At 46.6% G+C, this 26,969-nt stretch overlaps 1 protein-coding gene across 1 annotated transcript in view; it reads left to right on the top strand.

Moving 5' to 3' along the window:
* Positions 1-15,835, top strand: part of LOC147711153 (cardiotrophin-2-like) — a 38,129-nt gene extending 22,294 nt beyond the window's left edge. The window contains exons 2-3 of the mRNA XM_086920116.1: positions 9,389-9,507; positions 15,383-15,835. Coding sequence (XP_086776242.1) covers positions 9,389-9,507; positions 15,383-15,835 — 572 coding nt within the window. The remainder of the gene's footprint in view (positions 1-9,388; positions 9,508-15,382) is intronic.
* The last annotated feature ends 11,134 nt before the right edge of the window (positions 15,836-26,969 follow it).

The raw sequence follows: 26,969 nt of genomic DNA, 5'->3' as shown, positions 1-26,969 counted from the left end.
ACAGGTACACTTGATCAACAGATTTTGTTGGGAAGTTAACTCAGTGGTTAATGTTTCTACTGTGGTAGGTAACTTGGAGGTCATCTAGTCAAATCTAGTTGCAGCCACCTCAACCCGCGATTCCTCCAGGGTAAATTAAATAAGCTCCCTTGAGTTAGTTAATGTCATCTCCTATGAACATTGCTACTAAAATTCAAGTTGTCAAAACATGTAGCATGTAAAAATACAAGTAAACAAACATTGGCAAAGCCAATAGGTCTTGCCTATGTGAGAGTTATTGGCTTCACTTTTTAGCCAAGTTGTCGGCAGCATGGCTGATGTTCAGCATGGCTGAAGGTTAGTGGCGTAGAGTAGAGTTGCATAGAGGAGAGTGGCATTGAGTAGAGTTTTATTAAAACCAATGGTTCAGCTAGAAAATGTTACAGTTTATAAACTTTCAAAACCGTATGTATGTATGAAAGTACTGAAAATTACTTTAATTATTGTTCCAGACACTAATAGGGCCTCTTCCACACCATGTTATGCACGCAGGGACCTAGTTGTTTTATTTCTTTTTTCTGAATTTGCTTCTTGACAATTACAGTTTTTTTTATTTGACTGATTATAATGTAAGGTACTTTCAGCTCGGTATCTTTTAGAATATTGCAATCCTTTATCCCCAAACAAATATGTTCGATAAAGGTTTGTTGTCCTGGTGATGACCCAGAGATGTTTTAGACCACAGGGTCACACATTGATAGTTTTGCAACCAGACAAATCAGCAGTAAAACCATATTTGGGTTACTACTAAATAGAGGGAATTAATTATTTCCTTTTTTCTTTTAAAACCCTTGCACCTTAGCTTTGCTTGTAGGCACATGATTGTGCTGTGTTAAAAAAACAGTGTACACTTCACATCACAAGCACTTGAGCACTGTTTGAGAAGCCAATGTTTAAATTCTCTCCCTGGCTAGTACAATACCGTTGAGTATTCTTTATACTTATTACTATATAACCCATTGTTAGACCTGACACCCTTGGCGTGGTTTTCCCCTATCTTTTTGCCTCTGCCTCCTGTATTTTTGATGCTGTGCTGGATTTCGTTTTTGCTGGTTTAGATGCTTTGGACACTCTGCCACTGCTGATCAGTGCCAGAGTGTAAGTGCTCCCTATGGAAATTATCATATTGATTGGATGTACCTGATTGGCATATTTGTATCACCACGAAGTCCCTAGTAAAGTGCACTGAGTGTGCCAGGGCTGGTGATGACAGATGCTACTAGTGGGCCTGCAGCATTGATTGTGCCACCCACATGAGTAGCCCTAAAATGGTGTCTCAGGCCTGCCACCGCAGTGCCTGAGTGCAGTCAGTGAACTACCATGTCCTCCTGGTCAGTGTCCCCCCTGGCTCGGCCTAACCCTTCCCTTTGTGTACACATTGGTCACCCCTATGGAAGGCTCAAGGTACCCCCTTGGGCAGGGTGCAGTGTATATGAAAGGTAGAGCATGTACTAGTGCAGGTAACATGCTCTGGTAGTGAACAGCAGTAATTTTGTGTTATCACTGCTGCAAGGTTATCTTGCTCCATAGACTAACATGGGGGAGGCTGGTCCCAATGGATACCAGCCTATCTTCCCACAGGAACAAGATTGGACATAAGTGATTGATATCCCTGAACTCAGAATTTATTAACACATCTTTTAGGAAAGGTTGTTTTTAAATTCTGTGTTTGAGAACAGTACTTTTAGAAAGTGGCTGTTCTCTTGTCTAAAATGTCTGTGTGCCTGGGCCTGCTTGTGGATTGACTGTCTGGTTTGAGGGTGACAGGGGCTAGGGAGCCCCCAGGAGGTTGTCTGAGTCAGCCCTTGGTTGAATGACTGCATCTGCAACTAGAGTGGTGGGAGGAGATAGCACCTGGGAGTGAATAGGGCTGTGCCTGCCACAATGCTGGCTCCACCTCCTGCTGGGCAGCTGACGACTCTGCCCCTCACTCTGAAAGGAAGGAAGAAGCCAGGAAGCCCAAGTACTCCAGCAACACCCAGAACTGGTTTAGACCGGGCTCAGGGCCCACTTGCACAAAGACTTCAAAGACTTTTAGGGGTATAAGAGAAGGACCCCTGACAACAGATTTTCAGATTCTACAAGCAAGAGGAACCTCTGCCAGAAGAAGGCCTGCTGAAGAAACTAAGGAAGACTGCCCTTGCTGTGTGCTCTGGGGCTGACCTGTTTTGCTGTTCATCTAAAGGAGAGAAGGAGGGGACTTTGCTGTGTGCTGTGACCCTGCCTGCTTGACTCCAAGACTTTGCTGTGTGCTGTATCTCTAAAAGAATCTCCAAGGGCCTGAGAAGAGCTAGCCTCCTGTCCTGGAACTCAGGGTCAAAAGGTTCCCCAGAAAATACCAGACGCCGTGAAGATCGTACTTTATTTGCCTAGTGCGTAATTTTCCACTGCTTGCCGTGTGCGGAGAACGGTGTGTTCATCGGCACATATGCTGTGAGGACCGGAGGATCGTGGTGCCTTATTTCGTGATATTTCCCAAGAAGATCTTGTGGCCGTAAGGGCGGTCCAGCTGTGACCTGTGCCCTAAAAATCACTGTGCTGTTTCTCATCGCCGCTGCCCGGGGCCTGAGAGTGCCCGACGACCTTGCCGTCCCTTGCTGGGGCTGCGGAGATGGAGATCGAAGCCACTGCGTCCCCATTGGTCGAGTGCCCCAGTGCCGCCGCGTCATCATCAAGGCCGCGCTGTGAGTGGCTGCCGGTTTCCGCGTCATCAGGGGCTCGTCCCGGGAGCCACACTGTCATTGGCTGACTCCCGGGTGTCTGCGAGGGCTCGTCTGCAGAGCCGCGACCGGATTGGTCCAACCCAAAGAAGCTTCGCCGGAAGACGCCGGGAGCCGCGACGTGAGGAAGAACCATCCAGGAAAAGACCCGTTGTTGCCGAGGGATCCGTGAGTGCCTTTTTGTCACCCCCGGCCTGCTGTCCCAACAGCTAAGTGCCAAACTAGCTCCCCGCCGCTCCCTGGATTGTCGAGAGCGGGCGGAGAGCTGCCGGGACTGGCCGGGTTCAGCTGAGAGGTTTCCCCTACACCGAGGCTTCGCTTCCCAATCAGCACGGTGAGGCGCTCCTGCTAAACAGCGCTAGATACGGCAAGGAGCTGATTCTAAGATCATTTAGCCTACAACATTTACTTACTGTGATATTTGAGACTGAGACTGAAACTAAAGTGATAACGCTTCCTTAGAAAAATAGTGCAACCATCAAGAAGAGTGAAGAAATTGTGTAACTACACTGCAAGTGGTTTTAAATTGCTAAATTGGATAAAGGTATATTTTTTATATATACTTAGCTGTGTGGTCTCAGTTTGTGGTTTATTTTGGGGCCATTGTGTGTGTTAAGCACAAATATTACACATTGCCTTGGGGATAAGCCTGCCTGCTCGTGCCAAGCTACCTAGGGGGTGAGCAGGGGTTATCTACAGTGTGTATCCCTTTACCCTGACTAAAAACAAGGGTCCCTATTTGGACAAAGGTACTTACCTCTGCCAACTAGAGACCCCCAGATCTAACACCCATTAACTGGGTCTTCAAATGTTTTAAAGTCCTGTCTATTCATTTCATTCATATCAATTGTTTCCAAATCGTAACACTTTACTATTCAGCCACTGTTTTTGATACTAAGAATAATATAAAGCAAATGTGAGGGAAAAACAGTCATGCCTGCATTTTACTTTCCAACTCACCTAACAAGGTGCGAAAATGGAAAGAACCAGAGAAGGACAAACAATCTGGACAGTAGCGTGGAAATGGACGGAGAAGTTGCGGCATCACCAGGAGAAGAATAAGTGACCTTGCAGTTGGGATTGGGCTAGAGAAATAAACTATATACTAAATATACTGTTGCACTGATCACAATCTTGGCCATCAGGAACTCAGCAAAATTATTAAACAGCTGACAAACGAATGTTCAGTTGCATCCTAGTGCATGGAATGGTGAGCGAGCCAAGGAGGAGACATGTTAGGAGCAGGGAAAGGTGATAGTGACGTTAACTGACCTTATCACATCCTGCTGTCCTCAGAAGGTTACCTAATTGGAATACTGTTTCACAAAGAGAACTTCGAGAGCAAATATTCTTTGGGTAAGCAGCAGACTGCATTGTACATAGGCGCATTTAGTACATATGTGTTTTTTTCTGAATAATCTTAAATCTGAGCAAGTGCTGCACTAGCAGCACAACCTCATCCCAGTAGGCAGACATGGAGAGGGAACGTTAGGTGTAGTTGGACCTGATGCACAAGAGACTGTACTTTTAAAGCGGATGCAGATGTAAAAAACCAAGCTTGAATTCACAATCTTTACAAATCGCAACAACATGCACAACCATGTTATACTTGCAACCATTTTTAGGTCTCGCCTAGGCAGCACTTGCTCGGTCTCTTCGAGACATGCTGTGTTCAGAATATGGGCTTGAAGCCACTTCCATCTTTTCTATTGGCTCCTCTTACTGTCCTTAGTAAATATCTGCTATTCATTGGTGAAATAGATTACTAGTCCCTCCTTTTCAAATTTTGTAACCACCCATATGGACTGCCTCTGTCATATGGGCTCTTACCTTGCATGTTATTTATTACACTTGTGGGCACTATTTGTGTAGCTGTCCTCAAGCAGTGCTCGTGTTCATCCGATGGCTGCCTTTCCTTTTTTGAGCGAGCTCGCCTCCGAGCTTCAAAGTGGGCTGCCTATGCTTCATTGCTTTCCCCCTCCGGGGTTAACTTTAGAAGCCCTCCCCCCACCTTCAGAGAAGATCGCAGGTTTTCCCTCCCCCTAACCCTTTCTGTGTGCATCAAGTGAGTTTTTTGTCTGCGCTGGCTAAGCACACATACTGATGTAATGGCTGCCTTTCCTTCGGTTCAGCAAGCGCCACTTCATTTTAATTTTATCAGGCCACCCTGGAGCTTTAAAGTCAGCTTCGTTCATGTTACACTTTATTGCTTTCACTCTCCCGGTTCGCGTTGAGCCCTCCCCCATTCTCCGAGCACTACCTCAGTGGTTTCCTCCCCCGCTCTTCCCCTCTGCATTGAGTGAGGCACCATATGTGTCGTTATCCGGAAGAAGGAGAACATTTTGGCCCTTTTCTACAGGAGAATCGCAGGCGATAACTTGAACAAATGTCATCGCATAGTCAGCTCTTTTTGGCAATTTTATAGGCAAGCTGATCTGGTGCAGGCAAATGGTGCGTCGCTGACACCAAACCTTTCTGTGCTGCTGTGTGTGTTTCGGCTTTGCCTTCCAGTGCATCTAAACCGAAGTTCCCAAATCCAAGAAGTGTTTAATACCCAGTAATGTGTGATAATGTGCTGCATCGCAAAATACTTATAAGGTCCCAAAAGCGAGACCGATTAAGTTGCAAAGTTATTAATTTATATTTTGAATCGAAGTACTTATAATAACATTTGAACTTTTCATTTTATGCATGCGGAATACGAAAAAAGTGTCTCTATTGAGAGCGCATGCTCATTTGCTTCCAATCTTCAGCCTGCTTCAAGGGAATTTGTGTTCTGCGTACATGTATGTGCAGGATAATGTCAATGAGCCAATTTGCTCCGTTTACACAGTGTTAGGAATGGGACAGATCCAGGTTTAATGAGGCCTGCCCGCGCAGGCAACAATGTGAGGATCTATTGGTTACTGCTTGACAACCTAGCTGTCACACCCATTCTTGAGTTAAATTCCCCCTCTGGACCTCTCTATTTGTTTTTCTTCTTTTCTGAACCCCCCCAGCCTCTGCCGTCGTACAAGCTGGGAACTTCCAGGCTCTCACTACTATCATGTTTTGCATGCCATGCATTGGGTAAAAGTGAACTTTGGTGCAGTTTTAGCTGCACAGCACCGTCTCCATCTCTCCCTACAGTCTGCATGTTCAGACAGCCGGTCGCCGCCCCCTCCATAATTTACTTTTCTGCCCCCTCATTACTTAATTAAATACTTATAGTTTTGTGTTTTTCCCCACATTACAGAAAATTATAATAAACATCTAGCTACAATATCAATGCAGCCCATTATAAAGAGAGAGCCCCGGGTGGTTGATTTTGTGACACAAAGTTTCTCATTATTATATCATAAACTATTCCGGGTGTGGTGGGACCGGCTGACTCACTCCATTGCTGTCTCTGAATACCAGCGTCCAGACGCCCTGTGCATAGGAACAGCTGCCTCTGTTTGAGCTCACTACACCTTGTCACCTGCATACTCTATTAGTACTCTCACCTCCCTCTCTGCCCCTTCCGTCATCATCACATTTCTTCAACTCCGCTCTTATGCCTAGATGCATCAAAGTGAATTGCATTCGCAAACGGTGCTTATCGCAAAATTCGGCCGTTTGCGAATGCAATTCATTGTTTTGGGATGCATTAAACATTTTTGCTTTTTTGCAATTTAAGAAATCGCAATTTATTTGCGATTTCTTAAATTGCGATTGCATTTCAGAAATCGCAATTTTGCGATTTCTGAAATGCAATGATTGATTATTTTTATATTGCGAATTCGCAATTTGGAAGGGGTAAATTAGCATGAAGTTGAACTTCATGCTAATTTACCTAAAACTTTCAAACATGCAAAAGTTACATATTTGAACGTTTTAATTTACACACACACATGTCCTTGGGGCATGTGTGTGTGTAAATTGATCTTAAAGTTAAATTTCAGGGGTGCAGGGAGGGGTTCTTTTGACCCCCCCGCACCCTTGAAATTGCATTCACATTTTGCGAATCGCAATTTGAAATTCGCAAAATGTGAATGCCTTCCCATGGATTCCTATGGGCCTTTTTGCCCATAGGAATCAATGGGAAGGGTTTTCCTTAATTGCGATTCGCAAATTGTGAATCGCAATTAAGGAAAAATACCGAATCGCAAAAAAATTGCGATTTTTTCATGCATTGCCGTTTAGGATTTCTAAATTGCGATTCCTTAATTTTCGCAATTTAGAAATCGCAAACGGGAACAATGATGCATCTAGGGGCAAGTGCCTACACATTCCAAAAGGATGGTGAAGCGCTTACACAGAGATAAAAGACATAATAGTTATAGTTTAATATCTTCAAAATCACTAACAATATAGTATGCATACAATATTCAGTTAAATGCTTGCCCGTGTGTGCCCTTCCTATTTTCTCATGCAGAGGTGTAATTGCAGCGCTAGAGGAGCACTTTACATGTGCACAAATCCTGTCTTTCCTCTTTCTTTTAAAGCACTACTCATACTACCCCTGCTTTGCACTGTTTCCTCTACATCCCCTTTCCTTCCTATTTCTTTAGATAGGTCAAATGATCACTCCGCAGCAAACAATAAATGTAACTAAAAAGCAGTATCATTTGCAATGCCAATAGCTCTAACTTTCACTAATGCGAGACCAATTGCATTGCAAATGCTTGTTATACTTGTAAGGTATGGAATGGTAGTGCCTGTCAAGGTTAGGGGAAAACCATTTACAAAGTCCAGGCTGCCAATATTTGACAGCTTGCACTTTTTGTAGAGTGTGGCGTTGAGTAGACCGCGGTCTCGGGGACTGCTCTCCCCGAGGTAGGGTTCACTGTGTGCCACCGTTTGCGTGAACAAGCGGCAACAATGCAGGTGCACTGTGAATTCTGGGATAATGGCCAACCCATTTATATTAATGAGGCGGGGTGGCTCTTGTTTGTGAAAAGTCCCTTTGCACTGTGAGGGTTTTAAAAATGCACTCCTTTACGAGGAGCTAGTTCTTGTGCACAAGCCCCCTGGTATTTTACTTCCACCAAGAAGCCTGGCGGAGAGGCAGTGAACTGTGCATTGTATGGAAAATCACAATGGGTAGCATGCAGCCGCGGTCCATGCAGGTAACAGTGGTGGGGCGATGGGGCCAGGCAGGGGGGGATTTCGAGGGATGGTGTAGAGGGAAAATTAAATAAATAATGTGTTTTCCTTTGGCATCGTCCCTCAAAATCCCCCCTTACCCAGCCCACCGCTGTTTCATGCATGGACCGTGGCAGGTGGCATGGGAAAACAGAATGAAAAACATAGGTTGCACAAACATGGGCTCAAAAAATCTACTTCCAAAGTATCTCCCAACAAACAAAAAATCAGGTTCCACTTTAGCCCACTATTAGAAACTTGCCTCTAGATATGCTACAATTGGAGTCAGAATAATACATCAATCAAGTTGTACATCAGGTGGGAAGTGAGGAAGGCAAATTTAGAATAGTTAAAAAGGTCGACATTTTGCTAGTGAGAGATTTATACTGAGATGATATTTTGAAAATAGTTACGTCATTTGTGTGTTATTTTTAAAAACAAAATTGCATTGGACGTCTGCAGAGGTCTGGAAATCTCGAGTGGTATGTGTCGACGTGGTCTAAATTAGTCTAGAGGATTGAAACTTTCAGAGTACGCTCTTTTGAAGGTGATTGGCCTGCAGAAAACAGGATTATGGAACATGTTCTAGCTTCTGTGAATCTTTAATGTTGCTGGTGAAGCACATAGAAAAGGTTTTGGCAGAGACATGGTTTTCATGCCAGGATCACAGAAAAGCACCTCTGTACATCAAGGTGTGGGGGGGGGGGGTATTAAACATGAATGGGCAAGTTTACTTATCCAGTCTTAAAGATATTGGTGAAGTAGATGTCAGTCATTGAGATGTATTTGACATTGATGCTGAACTGGTTTGGGGAAGAGTACCCAAGCAGGTGATGAGTCGAACACATCATATCCACATTTCAGTTATTAGAATTGGTGCGGTGCACTGCTGGGGCAGAGAGGACAGCCATAAGGGATGGATGAATAATCAATAGATTGACAATTAATTAATGGGCGTCATATAGAGCTCTACCACAAAAGATCTTGGTGATGGAGTTGGTGAACACACTTGTGTGGAAGGGAGCTGAGGTGAACTTTGGGTTTGGTATTAAGCACATCTCAGAGAACACAACTTCTATATAGGAGGCTTTATTCAATCAGAGTGCTTTGGGGTCCAAGGATAAGATAAGAGATGGAGGAATTGGCATTGTAGGAGATACTACTGTGGAGAAGTTGCATGACTTGCAACGGGCTCCGTTGCCCACAGTGTCACAGACATATGGAATATAAAGCAAGGGAGAGTAGGATCTGTCAGAAACTGAGAGGAACAAGGGAGGTTATATGTCCCTATATTATAGTAGAAATAGCCAGCAGAAAATATTGCATTCCACCATGTTGTCTGGGTAAGTTTAGGTTTACTATTCTTAACGCCACATCTACATACTATGAGGAAATACAGTAGTCTTTATCGATGATGCAATATTCAATATTTCGACCATAATGTAGTGACATGAGCTCCCTGTCAGTCAACTTTGTACGGTTGCTGTAGAATTTCACACTTCTTTGTCTCTTTTTTGTTTCAGTGGAGCGTGCAGCACGGTTAACGTCAACACAGCCACATGACCTTGCTAAGAAGATCGAACAGGTACAGCGACAGGTGGCGCTGCACAAGAACCATTCAGAGACCCTTCTACAGGAATATGTACGTGCACATGTCCTGCTACTTCTCTCGTTTTGTTGCACCCAGTCCTGTGCCAAGGGGCCTGAGCACAGGCAAAATGGTCTGGATGGAACTGGAAAAGGCCATGCATGCATGCATAGAAAAGATTGGGGCAGGATAGGCAACATCCTCGATTGTAGCTGCTCCCATTTCCTCAGCCCATCAAGTGATGTTGGCCATATGCTGTACACCCATGTGCCAATACCCCACCCAACCAGTCCAAGAGGTGGCATACTGAATAACCCTGAGAAAATACCTTTACCTCAACCTATCCCACAAGTGATCAGATGTGCAGTACTCTTCCAATGACCTTAACCCAAATACTGCTTGAAATGATACACTGTGTCCCACAAGTCAATGCCCTGATCTCATCCAGCCGTGGAGGCAACCGGTAGCTTATCTTTTTGCCAATATCCATCGAGCCCTAGAGGTGACGTGCTGTGCATCTTGGTGCAGATTCCCCAGGCTCTTCCAATCCTAGAGGAGATGTGCTGTAAACCCCTGTGATATTGCCATAATCTACCCATGTGTACATAGGAGAGGCTGAAAGGCCATTTTGTCATATTTGCATTTATAATTATAGCCCATGGCGCCCTGGCCATGCCACTGACGAAAGACGAAAGTAAATGAGAAAGAAGTTACGCTGTACTGGAGAGGCGATGAATGCATTGAAATCTGCTGTGATGTGTCAAATGTTGAATATCTGCCTCTGTAGCGTTAGCAAAAAAGAATACCCGTTTGCAGTCATCCTCGACTGATTGGGATGCATCAGTGGGAGTAGCGCAGTAGATTTGCTGCCGTTTCATTAGTAAACCGTTGTATCAACCACAAGTTACTTCAAACACAAACAATGTATTTGTTGCTCATAGTACTGTCTGTTTTGTAAGAATCGGTAATTCAGGTCGAAAGTTAGTTTTAAATCATATTGAAACTACCACCTTGGTGCTTAAGTGAATACTGTTAGAAATGAGTGGATACGTGGAAACATTAAAAATAGTCGGTGCGTAAACTAGCAGGAATCCATTAGAGCCCATGTCTTTTTAAACATGTATTATTAAACATTCAAGGCATGTTTGACCTGTGAATTCCAATTCCTTTAATAAGAAATCTCACTCAAACCACGTGGGGAGAGAAATTCCCCTGAAAGTACATAAATAAAGACCATTGTGAAGTGGAAACTCAGAGATCAGTTCAATGTTCTCATTCGACAGAATGTCTGGGTGGTTCGTTTCGGTCTATAAACTCATTCTTATAAAACAGGGCCGGGATATTTCACATCATTTGAGGAATCTTACAAACTTCCTGCTGCCTGATTTCTCAGTGGAAGCAGCCCTGAATGCTCTCCATGAACGTCAATTCAGCAAAATGCCTGGGATAGCGGAAGTGACATCACAGCCATTTACCTTTACTTTCACTCGCACGCACATGCTTACACTTAGACACGCATTCACACATACACACACTCGCTCTCACATAAAACACCCGCTCACCCGCAAGCACACAACATACATTTAAAAGCATGTTTGATTTACCTTATCTGCTAGAGAGGGTCATATTCGGGCCAATCAAAGCTTTATTTCGATATATAAAAAATATCTTAAAAGCACATAACGATTAAAATACAATACATTTTTTGATAAAAAAAACAATTCATAAATAATAAAAGACAAGAATAAAAAGACATTAAACCATTTACAGCTTTGAACATGATTTTAAGAGTAAAAAATCACCTAATGAAATTTATCATAAGACTTTATGTCTAATCACCCATGCCCAGCTGAGGAATTTAGCTACCCCACAGGCCAATGTAGTGTTAGGATCTGTCTGTAAGATTCTTAAGGCAGAGACATGGCTCCTGGTCTCGAGCTGCCGACAAACAGATTTTAGCCATTTCGATCGGGGTAAGTTGTAGGCGCTGCAAGCGAAAAAAAGGTGCGGAATAGTTTCTAGTGCAGCGTTACAGAACGGACAAGTGGCAAGTGTTTGGTGAGGGGGTTTCCACTTGGAAGTGCGTTCACGAACAGGTAAGGTTCCCAATCTAAACTGGCTGTATAAGGCCCTATCTTTGGGTTTTCTGATGAAGTCCATATATGGTTCGAGAGAGTGTACTGTCTTGTGCAGACGAAACTCGCATGTGAGTCTACCCAGATTTTCAGCTCTAGCATCGACCCACAACCAATATGCTCGCTTGACCTCCAGTTTAGAAACCGATGCACCGGTCTCCCATGCAGCACTAAAACCAATAGCCATTAGCAGCTCCTTAACCTTTGATAGCCAAACAATTTTATGAGACCCCGGCATGTTCATAACTTCTCTAAGGCCGTCTGCGTAGCTAGCTAGCTCAGGTGTACGCCACAGACTAACCCAATAGAGAAGCGGACGCAGGATTATAAGGTCTTTAATAGATCTGCGGCCAAGGTCGTGTTGGAGAGGTTTGTTAGGCGTGCCCCTGGGTAGGGACAGAAGCTCCCTAAAGAAATTATTTACAGCCATGACAAGGGAATCGACATTATTGAAACCCCAGAGCTCTGCTCCGTACAGTGCGCTGCCTATAGCTTTTGCGGAATAGATCTCCAATGCATGGGCTATGGGTCTGGATAAGGAGGATCTATGCTCCCTACCGATGACGCCCACAACACGTTTATGGTTTAGGGCCATTTTTTCAATATGTGGGTTCCATTTGAGTTGATCGGATATCCTAATCCCTAAGTAGTCAAACATTTTAACACGCTCTAGTGGCTCCTGATTTTGTGTGAGCGGACGGTTTGCTTTCCTACTGGGGTTAAAGTAAAGGAGCTTTGTTTTGGAGGTGTTAATAACTAAGCCCCTTAAGTTGCAAAAAACACAAAACCGATCCAAAAGCTTTTGGAGCCCATGGGCGTTTTAGAAACTAATAGCGTGTCGTCAGCAAAAAGCATAGCGGGGACTTTATCACCGGCCAAGCTGGGGGCATCAGCATCGATGTCAGATAGAAAAGAGACAATCCCGTTTACAAACAGAGAAAAGAGGGTCTGCGCCAATACGCATCCTTGACGAACACCTCTGTTTACTGAGATTTTAGCCATTTTCTGCTCCTGCGTGCCCCACCGGATGCATGCATACGTTCCGTCGTGCATGCGGGCCAACAGGCTCAAAATGGGCAATGGAAACCCCATCTCCTGCAAAACCACCCACAGGCGCTCTCGAGGGACCAGATCGAACGTGGTCTTCAGGTCAATGAAGGCCAGGTACAGACCGCCTTTACCAATGGATACTGTCTTCCAGTGGAGTAGTACCAGCCTAAATGCCTGGTCGGCGGTGCCAGTGCAAGCCCTAAAGCCTGCCTGGAAATGGGAGATGATGTTATTCTCCTCCGCCCAGGAGAGGATCCTTTCCAAAAGAACCCTGCCAACCACCTTCTGACCAACATCGATCAAGCTGATTGGACGATAGTTGGCAGGGTCGCCCCTTGGCCCCTTCTTGTAAATAGGGATCACCTCCGCCCCCTTCCATGAGCTTGGGACTGGGGAGCCATGGAGAAGGGCGTTGATCAAAAGGGAGAAGAACTTGGCCCACTGCTTAGAGCTAGCACGAAACAGATCACCAGGGATGCCATCCTGGACTGGAGCCTTACATTGAACAATTTTATTAATAGCTGACTCAACCTCTACCTGCCCTACGGGATCAATGGGGATCGTGGTGTTGGACAAGGGCGGTGTACAATATACAGATCGCTCGCTGCTATCGGGTACGCCTGGCCCGTCATACAGCCTCCTAAAATGTTCAAACCAGACCCTATCCATAATATGATTGGGTAATGGTTCGGTATCACCATCATTTGCTCTTCTAACTAAAGTCCAAAACCGCTCGCCATTTTTGGCCTAGCTAGCCTGCTTCAACTCTTCCCAATGGGAGTCATCCCAAGCCCTCTTTCCGCCAATAGTGTTCGCCTGTACGCGGCTCAGGCTAAGCAAACCTCATATTCGGGTCATATTCCAGCTAATTGTAATCCACTCTTTATTACACTAATAATGAATAATCTAATATTCACTATTAGTGTAAATCAAAATTGACAGAAATCAAGGAAATGCGAGCCCCAACCGACGTCCATATGGAGAGCTGCCCTTAAGTTCCTGCCACTGATCTTGCCACATTTAAGGCCAGTGATTGCAAAGGCAGGGCCAAGGTTCGCAAGGGACAAGCCAGGGGTCACAGCTGCAACCCCTAAATGGCATCCATGATGCTTGCTTCTATGGAAGTTTCCTGTCTTAACGTTTCGCTCAGGGCTTGGGGTTTGCCAAAATCATTAATAAAGCCACGAGTTCATTGGAACAGGACCTTTATTAGGAAAGCCGGCATTGCTCTCTTCATAATCGCACACTTCGACCCAGTAGTCTCAAACAATACGAAGAAAAACTGGGAAAGCCTAGGACCTAGCCCAAAAGCTCCCTTGAACCTTCTTGTTATTTCTTGAGGCAAGAGACTGCAGCATGCTCCATCAGAAGGAAACTCAGAGGCTCAACTCCATTTTAAAATGAAATCCTTCTAAGAAGGCTACAACCGAAGCGCTCAAGTATTGAGAGGAGGGAACGATGAAACAAGATAGATTCGTGTATCCTTTGACATGCTCTGTATTCCCAATTTGCATAGCCAAAGACGCACAGTATTAGACTAGACTCCTAAATTCTATCAACGTGTTCATCCTTGAGGCTGGCTGACCCTGACAGGGATCCCAAAACCCCACCTGTCCTCTGAAGGCTGCACTCCAGGAAGCCGCAATGTTAATACCAGGAACATGAGAGTTTGACCTCATCACTCAGGTCCTCAACAGCATAATATGGCTCTCCCTGAAAGCCAGAAGTATGTTTCAGTTGGCTTGCACGGTGCATAAATGTCCACACTCTGGATGGCCCTGACTCCTGACACACGATTGGATATCTGGAGGAACCAGTTTTTTCGAAGCTCAGACAACCTCCTCCTGGAAACTCCTTAAAAAAAAATAAAAGTAAGCTTCCTCCAGGAGCGCAACCAATATATGTGATTCCATTCCCCACCCCTACCAACAATTCACCCCTTCCTAAAGACCCCCTATTGCAATGACACTATGATTTTGAATGCCCTGCTTGACTGATACCTCTGCTGTCGTCCGTTCCCATCCATTTCCCTGATGAAGGATGTCCGTGGAATCTGGGACAAAAGACATTTGTTAAAACCAAAGGTGTTGTGATGCGTTATTCTCCAATGAGTTTCTTTATTTACTATTATTATGTCATGGTTTTGTCTGTATTACTCTGCCCATTTTGTTAAACGGAAAATATGCACACACCCACTTCTAGTCTTTGTTCAGTTACCAGCCGGGCCCACGGGAAACCTCAAAATAAGTAAATGGCTTGTACTTCCTATTCCCACCTCGGTCCAGAAGTGACAATCTACACCCTTGTACCAAATTCCTGAACCACGTACATGCTATACAATAAGGGTGCATATGCACTGAAGTGTTGTGCACTGTAAAAGATGGGCAAGTGCTGGATGTTGCAGTAGTGTGGTGCAGCAGATATGCAGGGTTCATGTGCAGGGCAGCAATATATAGCAGTGCTATATATTGCACAGACAAGGTACTGTGGTGTGCAGTGCAGATTCCATAAAAAAGTGTTGCGTAATAAAAACTGGCTGTGCAATGTATTGCTGTCGAGTGGATGTTGCATGCACAACCCTGCACTTGTACTTTTCAGATTATACGTGCAGTGATGTTTAGAGTACATGACGTATAGCGTACAATTGTAAAGCGGCTTGAAGATGTAGTTATACAGCACAGCTGAAACATACAGTGGTTTGCAGGGTTATGTGCAGTAATAATGCCTATTACTCTCTTCCACAGTTGGTGAGCCAAGGGGACCCCTTTGGCCAACCGGACTTTACCCCGCCTCTCCGCCCGATCCCTGGCCTACCATCGCCTGATATTTCCCAGGAGGCCTGGATCAGCCTGAGCGATGCAGAGCGCCTGCGACAGAACTACACCGCCTACGGGGTGCTGCCTGACCACCTACGCACTGTGCTGCACTGGCAGCAGGCGCTGAACCCCCATGCCAACCACCTGCTTGATCTGTTTGGCAGCGCTGATCTGCAGGCCCAGGGCCTGCACAGTAACCTGGCTGTTCTACTTCAGCTGGTGGGTAGCCACCTGCCCACAGTGCCAATTCCACCCAAGCTGAGCGCCTCCAAACTCTTCCAGGAAAAGGTCATCGGTTACAATGTGTGCCGGAGCTACCACCACTGGCTCCTACGGACCTACAAGGACTTTGGCCTCCTGGCCAAGAAATACCCCTTGTAAAAACTGGTAACACCTCTGCTCCACTTTCTATTGTAACAACCCTTTGCCTCATCTCCAACATAGGACAAGGATTTTAATGCAGCAACTTTCTTTTTTAGTAGGATGTCATGTTGTGCTTTTATTGGGTTGTTGGTATAGACCTCGAACAGAATAGATGCATTAAAAAAAAGATTGATATTTTTTTCATCCTTTACCCCAGGGTTTTAGTTGGGATGAAAACAGTGGGGTAGTCTCTGGAAAAGGTGTAGTCAAAAAAGCATGACTAAGAATCCTTTCCAGGAGGCTGATCAGTATTTAGGTACCGCTATGTGAGTTTATAGGTCGAGACTGGGCATCGCATGTGCTGTTCTGCGAGGCATGCTGTATTGAGTTAAGGATTTGAAGATCCACCCACATCTTTCATTGCCTTGTGTTGTTGTCCTTTGAAAATGCTGGCTTCTGATTACTTAATTGCCTTAGTCCCTCCTTAGTACTGGCTTATCTTCATTTGAAACCTCCCACGAGGACTGGCCATTTTACTGCTGTTACTGCACGGTATATTTTATTTAATCTGTAAGGACTATTTTCTTTAAAGGGCTTTGCCCTACTGTGGGCACTACGTGCTTTTCTTACATGCAGAGCGCCATGAGTGTTTTCACTTTCTAAGCAGCCGGGACAATGGCGGCCGCTTCTTTCCAATACCATAGACCTCGCATTTAGGCGTTTCAGCTATTGACATTGTAAATGCAAGTAGCTTAAACTCTTGTAAATGTGAGACCTATTGCATTGGAAATATTTGTTTTTGTTGTCAAAGCCCCCATGCCACACTTTCACATGCATTGAAGGCAGTGGCCCTTTCTTTAAAAAAAGCTGTGTCTTACAAAAGGTTCTCAGCCGCTACTAAAGTGAAACCATGGCATGGGGCTTTTACAAAAAAAATGCTTTTTTGTCACACAGATCTCTTCAGCAAGTGCATTCATCACCTGAGTTATCTCACCGTTATCACTATTCCCTGACATATACTGGGCACCTTCACAGCAGATGCCTTAACCCAATCATATATTTTAAAATGAAAACTTTGCAACCATTTAAGCATAACAGATCTACTACCATACTTCTCCTTGTTCCCAATTTCTTTGTGGTAGGGTTTAAACAAATAAATATGTTTGTTGAGGCCCAGATTTTGCGTTGGGATTGTGCCACTTTATTGGCACAACCCCAACGCCAAATCTCATTAGTTAAATCTCATAATGCGCTTAAATGTACTCATGATATACCTGATATTCATATGTGTGAGGTCTTAATATCTGATGTCACTTCTTATGATGTCACTTCCAGTGAGGTCACTTCCTTTTGATGTCACATGCAATGTCCCGGATCGTGACATCATGCGCTGCGATGGCACGTGTCATGATTTCACTTGCATACTGCCTAATCCGGTTAGTCCCCTCACGTCTTTTTTAAGGAGTTGTTTGCAGCCCCGAAGTGTCCCCAAAGTGCAGGATGTGGGTGATCCTAGACTACATTGGGAGGCTAGAGAATGTCTCTATGCCCCATAGATTGGCACTTGGGTTCGGAGAATATCAGAGATTCCGGAGGGTATGAAATATGGGACACGAAAAAAGGAGGTGGATGCAGTGGTCGCAAGTGCTCTAATGGTGTAAAACTCCCTCATTGGGAGCAACATAAGTCTGGTACGAGTAGTATAATATTCACCGTTGGTGCTTGGAAGTCTGGACGTGGAGAAGGCCAGCAGAGAATCAATGTGCGCAGGAGGGGATCCCTAGATGTCTGTAAAGAAACAGCAAGCACCAAGGAGGTCCAACCCCTGAGCCGGGCATGCATCAGGGGCTTGCGTTCCTCTGAGAAAGAAGAATGATGGAGCCTCATCGAAAACTTGCGAGGCCACGTTGTTGAACAGAAGCCTTGCATGTGCCATTAGAGTAACCAGATGCTGCGTCCCCGTACGTCAAAAACCGGACACAATGATTCGGCCCTTCTCACAAGACCAAATCAGCCATGACAGGGTCAGGTACAGTTATGCCTAACCCTGAAATCCGCACACCGAGACACAAAGAATAACACATACATCTAAACACAAGCTTGCCACAACAAAGCCAAGAACATATATGGAACAAACAAATTCTTCATAAGCATCTCATGCTTGCTAAGGCGAAGCATGAGGAACCATTTTTGTTTCTTCCTAAGCGCTACAGATAGTATTTAAATGTACTTTACATACTTCCAAAGGAGCAAAGTCATCTTATCATAAAGAGAAGCAAAATACAAGAACTGGGAGTGGGAGACTGCAAACCTTTACTAAATGTAACACGAAAAGGAGGGCTCTGGCCGAAAAAATAAAAGAATGACGTTTCTGAGTTTGCATTCCGGTTTTTCATGAGGTGTATATATGCGGGAGCAGCTACTAATGCCTGTCTTGAGAATAGGGCCACTTAGCAAGTGAGGCCTGTGAAGTGAAATGCAGATGAGGAAGGTAATATTACACATTCTCCCCGGTGGCAGCACTGGCTACTACATCAAACTGAAAAAGACCAACGTTTTTATTACAGGACTCATATTACACTCTGTCAGACTCCGCTTGGAAGCCACAAAGCAAACTGCAAATACTGTGCCCCAACCATGGTGGTTGTGGTCATTTGCCTCTGGTCTTCCGGATCTTTCCGACTATGGCTCTGCAAACTGGGCTAAAGACAACCCTCAAAGGCATGACTCTCAGGGTAGCGGCAGAGAGCAGTCTAAAGCTTCTCTGCATAGGATGATGGGGGCCAAGAGCTCAACTCTGTTGTCAATCAACAGATACTTTAACTTTAATGTCTAGCTGTTGGAAATGGCCCTTTTTGCAGGGTTATCCCTAAACTTTTTGCTTTTTCCTCCTATTTTTTCCTGACCTGTGTGTGTTGGTTTTAGGACTCTGGGAAATTTATCACTGCTAATCAGTGCTAAAGTGCATATGCTCTCTGTATAAACTGTGTTATGGATTGGTATTTCCATGATTGGCCTATTTGATTTATGTGTCAGTCCCTAGTAAAGTGCACTGCGTGTGTCGGGGCCTATAAATCAAATGCTGTTGGTAGGCTGCAGCACTGGATTGTGCCACCCAAGCAAAAAAACAGCCCGTAAAGTTTAACTCTGGCCTGCCATCGCAGAGCCTGTGCGCAGTCTGGGCTGCCACGTCGACTTATTTATTTATTTATTTATTTATTTAATGGTTTTATAAAGCGCGTAGTAACTCAAAGAGCATCCCAGCGCTGACCTGCTTCTCCAAGGGTTTCAGCCGTCTGATGAAATTATATCTGCGGGAAAAGGAGGGTCTTTAAGATTTTTCTGAACTGGAGGTAGTTCGGTTCTGTCCTGAGTCTTCGTGGTAGATAGTTCCAACATTTGGCCGTGTGAACCGAGAAGCGACGGCCACCGGTCTTGGCTTTTCTGACTCTAGGGACTACGATAAGATTTTCTACGTTAGACCGGAGGTCTCTCTCCGCTTTGTATGGGATTAGGAGTTCTTTAAGAAGGGGGGGGGCGTTATTGTTGAGGGTTTTATGGGCCAGACAAAGGGCCTTGAAGACGACCCTTTCTCTGACTGGGAGCCAGTGGAGGGATTTAAGGGCCGGCCTGGCAGAGGATCTTCCTGGTGTGCCCGTGAGTAGGCGGGCGGCGGCGTTTTGGACTTTCTGCAGCGAGTTCAGGGTGGCCTCAGGGGCTCCCAAGTAGATGGCGTTACAGTAGTCTAATCTTGCCAGGATTAGACCCTGAATGAGGAGCCTCCTTGCGGTATCGGGGAGCGGGGGGAAGATCTTCCTGCAGGCTCTGAGTAGCCCAAAACATGTCCCTGCCGTTCTTTTAGCCTGGGTTTTAAAGCTCATGTCCTTCTCGATCCACACGCCAAGGCTCTTGACCTCTTCCTTGGGTGCGGGAGGGTCACCTTGGCAACTAGGCCAAAGGTGAGATGGTAGAGAGGGCCCCTTGTGGCCCATCAAGAGGATCTCAGTCTTGGACCCATTCAGTTTCAGTGAGGAGAGATTCATCCATCGGTGGACTTCGGAGAGGCAGCTGTGGAGATCGGATGGGGCGTGGTGGGGGTGTGAAAGGGTTACGACCAGCTGAGTGTCATCGGCGTAGTTAATAACTGACACGCCGAACGAGCTGACCCTCTTCTCCAGTGGGGCCATGTACACGTTGAATAGCGTAGGGCTCAAAGATGAGCCCTGCGGTACTCCACACCGGAGGGGGATGGTGGATGAGCAGCTGTCGTTTTCCCGCACCTGGAAGGAGCGTCCTGATAAGAAGGATTCTAGCCATTTCAAGGCTATACCCTTTAGTCCGATCTCTCCCAGTCGGTGGATTAGGGTGGGATGGTCTACAGTGTCGAAGGCCGCACTGAGATCTAGGAGGATCACTGCCACTGATCCTCCTGTGTCCAGAATGCTTCTGGCCTTCTCCACCGCTGCCAGGAGGGCGGTGTCCGTGCCCTGACCTGGACGGAACCCTGTCTGGGAGACCGCTAAGAGGTTGTTGCTTTCTAGGTAAAGCGATAATTGCTTGTTTACCAGCTTCTCTGAGATCTTGCTGTTTCCAGGGAGAAGGGATATGGGCCTATAGTTGGCGAAGTCCTGCGGGTCTAAGGAGGGTTTTTTCAATAGACCTTTGACTGCTGCCGCTTTCCAGCTGGGGGGGACTATGCCCTCCGAGAGAGAGGAGTTGATCAGGGCCGTGAGGGGAGGGATGATGGTACTCAACACTTTTTTTAGGAAGCGGAGGGGTGCAGGGTCAAGGGGGGAGCCACTTTTGATTGAGGCCAGCGTTGCTCCTACTTCTTCCGTTGTTACGGGGCCAAAAGCGTCCAGGGAGGGTTTGTAGAGGGCTGGCAGCAGATGAGGATTGGTGGTGATGATGGTGAGATCCTGCTGTGTGGGCCTGTTCGGGGGGGGGTATGGTAAGAATAATTTTTTGAATCTTCTCGTCAAAGAAGGTGGCTAATTTGTTACATTTAATTTCAGCTTCTTTGGGATCGAGGGGTTTGAGTGGGGGATCAGGGGCGTGGAGGAGTTCTTTAAGAACTGAATAGGTTTCATGGGCCGAGCAGGCAGCGTTTTTAATTCTGTTCTCGTAGAAGCTAGTTTTGATGTTGCGGAGCTCTTTTTTGTAGGATTTTACAGAGGTGCGGAATGATTCTTTTTGTTCCTCGTTTTTTTTCCTTCCTCCAGATACGTTCATTCCTTTTGCAAGCCTTACGCAGCAGGTTGAGTTCCGGGGTATACCAGGGTGAGGGATTGACTCTCTTGGTGTGTCTCAGAGAGTGGGTTTTAGGCAGAATGGCGCCGGGCGATTGGGTAATCCAGGTACTGAATTCTTTGTCCCCTACTAAGGTGTCATGGGGGGGGTGGGGAACGTTTTCTCTGAGTTTGGTCCCCCAGACGTCTGGTTCCAATTTCTGCCATCGTCTGGCATACGTTCTGGTTTTTGGGGGTGGAGGGGGCGGAGTGATGATGTCCCATACTAGGGGGACCAAAAAGTGGTCCGTCCAGGGAAGGGGGATAAGGTCAAGGGTTCTCAGTTTGGGGATGTTGGAGAGAATAGGATCAAGCAGTTGCCCTCTTTCATGAGTGGCCTGTGGATTTTTAAGGTCAAGGCCCATTGAGGTGAAATCCTGGAGTAGTTCACTGGCCTGCTTGTCATCCGGGTCCAAGAAATGTACATTTAGGTCTCCTAGTAGTAGGTAGTTAGTAGTGGACGTGCATTTGATGGAGGTCTGGTCAATAATTTTGTTCGGAAAGTCTCCTAGATTGCCTGGCGGACGATATACCAGCGTTCCTGACAACGAGGTGACAGGGGAGATTTGTATTGTATAGTGGCAGCTTTCGTATCCCTTGATGTTGCCATTGGATGTTCTACAGGTGAGGGTGTCTTTAAGAATTATCGCTAGTCCACCTCCCCTTCCCTCTGGTCTGTTCAGTGAGCACATGACGTACCCGGGGGGGAGTGCTAGAACGATGTCTGGGCCACTGCTGGAGGTAAGCCAGGTTTCTGTTAAAAACAGAATGTCTAAGGCATTGTTTGTGATTAAGAGGTTCACTTTGTGTGAGTGTTTCACGAGCGACCTGCAGTTAAGTAGGCCTAAGTGCAAGCCCTTGGGTGCCGTGTTCTGATTGGCGGGGTCGCAGAGGTCACAACCGGAGGATTGGGTGTCTCCATTCAGGATGCGCGAGCAGGAGGGTTGTTTGTTGGGGTTTAGGGCTAATAAGTCCGCGCGAGTGTAGGTCTGGTCGTTACGGGCTGCAGAGGGCAGAGTGGCTGGGCCTAGGGCCGGCTTGGCCCGGACGGGCCCAGATGGGCTTGCCTTTGGCGCGCCTTTGGCGCGCTGACGGCGTGCCCGCTGCGCGTCCGGTGATTGCACATCCTTATAGGTGGGAAAGGGGGCGGGTGGGCGTGGCCTGAAGGTAGGCGTGGCCTCGATTCCTAGCCGTCAATGGCGACAAAAATGTTTGTTTTTGCTTGGTTCGGTGCAGCGAAGGGGTCGCTGTTTAGGCGTATCTCGAGCCCGCTACGGAGGTGCCAGACGGGTGAGTGCGCTTTAAAATACAATTTATCAATTGGTGACACAAGAAAATAAAATTTTTAAAAAATCAGTCGTCTCCCGGCTTCCCCCTCAGGAGATTGCAGGGTTCTGATTTGTTTGCGCTGTTGGCAGCGTTTTATACTGTGGCGGGTGGGCGTGGCCTGAAGGTAGGCGTGGCCTCGATTCCTCGCCGTCAATGGCGGCAAAAATGTTTGTTTTTGCTTGGTTCGGTGCAGCGAAGGGGTCGCTGTTTAGGCGTATCTCGAGCCCGCTACGGAGGTGCCAAACGGGTGAGTGCGCTTTAAAATACAATTTATCAATTGGTGACACAAGAAAATACAATTTTTAAAAAATCAGTCGTATCCCGGCTTCCGCCTCAGGAGATTGCAGGGTTCTGATTTGTTTGCGCTGTTGGCAGCGTTTTATACTGTGGCGGGTGGGCGTGGGCTGAAGGTAGGCGTGGCCTCGATTCGTCGCCGTCAATGGCGGCAAAAATGTTTGTTTTTGCTTGGTTCGGTGCAGCGAAGGGGTCGCTGTTTAGGCGTATCTCGAGCCCGCTACGGAGGTGCCAGACAGGTGAGTGCGCTTTAAAATACAATTTATCAATTGGTGACACAAGAAAATACAATTTTTAAAAAATCAGTCGTCTCCCGACTTGGCAAGTGCACACACTTGCTAGTCCTTAAACCTTCCCTTTGCTATATGCGAGTCGCCCCTCTGGTAGGCCCAAGGTACCCCCATGGGCAGGGTACATTGTATGCATAAGGTAGGACATGCCCTGGTGTGTGTGGCATGTCCTGATAGTGAATTACAGCCTACTTAATTTTTCACTATTGCAAGGCTACCTGTTCTCCATCAGCCAAAATGGGCAGTATGATCATTACATCCTATGATCTTAACTGACCCAGAGAACATGGTAGAAATTCGAGTTTATTATGCCTGAACTCAGAATGATAAAATACATCTTTTAGTGAAGTTGATTTTAACATTCTGTGTTTGAAAATACCACGTTTAGAAAGTAGGTCTTTTCTTACCTAACCATCCAGCCTGCCAGCTCTGCTAGCTTGTGTATTGTCTGTCCGGTTTGTGAGTGACAGGGGCTGGGGGGGACAGGGTGAGTCAGCAGGGCTGAATAGGCACATACACACATAGATGGGTGGGAGGAGTAGCACCTGGATCTGAATATGGCTGGGCTCACCTCCCACAATGCTGGCTCCACCTCCTGTGGTGTGTCAGATGACCCTGGCCCACACTGACAAAGGAAGAAGGTGCACACTGGCAGCATGCACCCAAAACTGGTTTGAACTAAGTACAGGACCCTCTACCTTCAGAGGACAACGGATTTGCTGTTATAAATATTGGGGCCCAGACCCCAGAGATTTAGATTACTTCTGAACTAAAGAACCTACCAGGAAGAAGGACCAGGAAAGCTGGAGGAGGAGTACTGTCCCTATGCTGCATGATGAGGGGTGGCCTGCAGTGGTTGCTTCTGTCTTGGGTAGGGAAAGGACTGGACTGTGCTTTCATCATCCTGCTGTTAAAGTTTTCTTCAATGGCTTGAGGTAGAGCTTGCCTCCTGTTGGAAGTCTCAGGAATAGAAAAGACTTCAGAGATCTCACTGGAATCAAGGATCCTGCCAAGAAGAAGAGCTGGAAGAGCTGCCAGGAGGAGTACTGCCCCTTTGCTGTGTTGTTGCTTTGTTAGGTTGGCCTGCAGCTGCTGCTTCTAACTTGGGGAGTGAAAGGACTGGACTGAACTTTATCTATTTGTGCTGAGTATCTCCAAGGGCCTGAAACAAAGCTGGCCTCCTGTTAAGAAGTCTCAGGGACTGCAAAGACTTCACCAAACTCTGGGTACCGCTCCTGGAACCGTTGTTTCAGTTGCCACAGAGAAGAGTGAAGCGCGACCGACTCTGTCACCCGACTCTGTCGCTGGCCTGGTGTCCTGAAGGCACTGCAGGCCGCACCGTCTCGCCCTGCACCGCACGCCTTGGTCTCACCGCCTCCGCCTTCACGATCGTCACTGAGCCGCTTTTTGTACCGTATCGAGAGGCTCCGCAACCCTCACCGCCTTGCTTCAGTTCGCTGGCCTGATATCACCGACACAGCCGCCGCTGGCTCGAACCCGTGACTGTTTCGTCACGCACAGCTATTCGGCTCGGCCAGCACCAATTCCCACCAACCGGCTCTTTCGCTTGCATCGCAACTTGCCAGCACCACATTGAGCACCGTCTCACCCTGCACCACAGGCCTTGGTCTCACCGACATCGTCTGCATGACCATCACCAAGCTGCTGCCTGCACCACATCGAGGGACACCGTACCGTGTTCCGCTTCCACTTTGCACCGTAACCGGGACAGACGCCACGACCAGCTCTGTCACCTGCACCACGACCTGCAAGCACCGCATCGAGCACTGTCTCGCCCTGCACCGTAACCCTTGCTTTCACTGACGCCATCTGGACGATATTCACTGAGCGGCTGCTCGCACCGCATCGAGAGGCACCGAACCGTGCACCGCTTCCACTTCGCATTGCAACCACGACGAATGCCAAGACTGACTCACACCTCAATGTGAGCCGCACTAAGAAAGGTACTGTGAAAGAACCTGTCCCGCTGTTGCTGGCCTGTACCGACGCAGTCAGTTGGAATTGCAAGACTGTTGTTTTCAGCATCACGGAAGGCTCGGACCGAGCTACCGACTCGTACGAACTGTGTTTTCAACGTAACTTGACAATTTAAAGATATTTTGCAACACAACTTATTTTAAAGTACTATACTGTGGATTTTTATTGTAGTTGGCCTTGCTTTAGTATATAAAAATATTGGATATTTTTCTAAACTGGTGTGGTGTCCTTTTGTAGTACTTACACTGTGTTACCGTTGGTTAGTGCAAATGCTTTACACACTGCCTCTCAGATAAGCCCGACTGCTCGTGCCAAGCTGCCAAGGGGGTGAGCAGGGGTTATTTTAGGAGTGTAACTCCCTTATCCCGACTAGAGTTGTAGTTTCTGCCTGGCTTTGGTGCACACCTAACCAACCAGAAATCCCATTTCTAACACTAGCCCAGTAGTGTTTTTTAGTAAAGGGACATACGGTAGATACACAACAAAATGAAATACTACATAATCCAATTATTGTAAATGAACGCAGGATTGAATTCCTTGTTGAGTTTTTCATATAGCACTACACCCTCCCCACTCTAATACCCCCTCCCTACCCAGGTAAATCTAAGCACCACAGTCCCCAGTATCTGGTAGCAGAGACACAAACTATTCATAGGTGCAGATTATCACAGTTCCACTGGGGGGAACAGAAGCGCATCTCAGGCACTCGATCTTGCCCTTGGTTTATTTCAGGTAGGCCGTCTCGCGTCCTTGTATTCTTCTTCCTTAAACCGCTGCTCAGTAGATGTGTTCTTGTCACAGGGGAACCCTTGAAATGCATGTACGGTAGTTCTTGCAGGTTGGGTGGTGAGACAGTTGCAGCCCATGCATTCATTCATCACTGAAGTGGCTCCCTATCGCTAACGTCACTGAGAGAATACACTTCGCTGGCCAAGACGGAGCAGCACAGTCTACCAAGCAAAGGCGGCCTCTTTGGCCGGGTAGGCCCACAGTGGCAACGTGCAGGTATGTCAGACAGGGCTCACTGAATGCAGGTACGGCCTCAAAGGAATTTCTGAAGGTAGCCCTGTCCCCATCCTCCTCATTTCAGTGACTGGTTCTCCACCATACAGCCACAGAACACAGGTAGTACACTACAACTACCTCCAGAGTTTGGCCTCATCCTCCAGTTTGGGCCTTGCTAAACCAGAGGGATCCTGCTGGCTTCAGTTCTCAGACACACACAGACACACACCAACACTCACCCACCACACATGTATCATAAGCTCACTATAGGGTCGCTTGATGTACACAGGTGGTATCAACCCAAGGGTCTGGGTGATATGTTAATGGTGGAACTTTACACAAGAGGCATCAGTAGGCCACACTCTCACAGTCTCAGACAGAAAAATCCGGTCACAATGTGAATCACAAATCATGGTACACTGCCAACACTGCTTTATGTGTTGGATCCAGGATAGGGGCAGTTGTCCACTATCCAAAATGAGGCCATGTTTGGAATGCTCGTTCACGTCATTGGGCAGGTCCTGAACCTCACAATGTCAGGGATATGCCTATAAAAATATTCATATACACTACCTTATCGCATACGCTAAGCCATTAGCTGATATGGGAATCATGTTCAATCTGCCAGAGAGTGCACCACAGATCATGCCCCCATAACACTATGCCCCTCTTTACAAGGGGCCAGGGAGATAGGTCAATATTCGCTCACCTCTGAAATTAACTTTACAGTAGGTACCAATAATTCTCAGGGTGGGGATTGTCGTCCCATTACCTGTTGGACCTGGGGGTCTTCTAAAAAAAATAGGAACTACCAGGAAAATCAATAGTTCTCATTTCCTAATCTAGAGGAGACTTCCACCTCACTTTCAGCAGCCAGTACTGGCAGAAAGTCAACAGGCCCACAGTGTTCCTATAGATTTCATCATTGGTGGGGGCTGATGAGTGCTG

The sequence above is a fragment of the Lissotriton vulgaris genome, chromosome 5 (genome assembly GCF_964263255.1).
Source record: "Lissotriton vulgaris chromosome 5, aLisVul1.2, whole genome shotgun sequence".
Classification (NCBI taxonomy): Eukaryota; Metazoa; Chordata; class Amphibia; order Caudata; family Salamandridae; genus Lissotriton; species Lissotriton vulgaris.
Note: the sequence above shows the minus strand (reverse complement) of the source record. Positions and strands in the feature narration are given on the sequence as shown.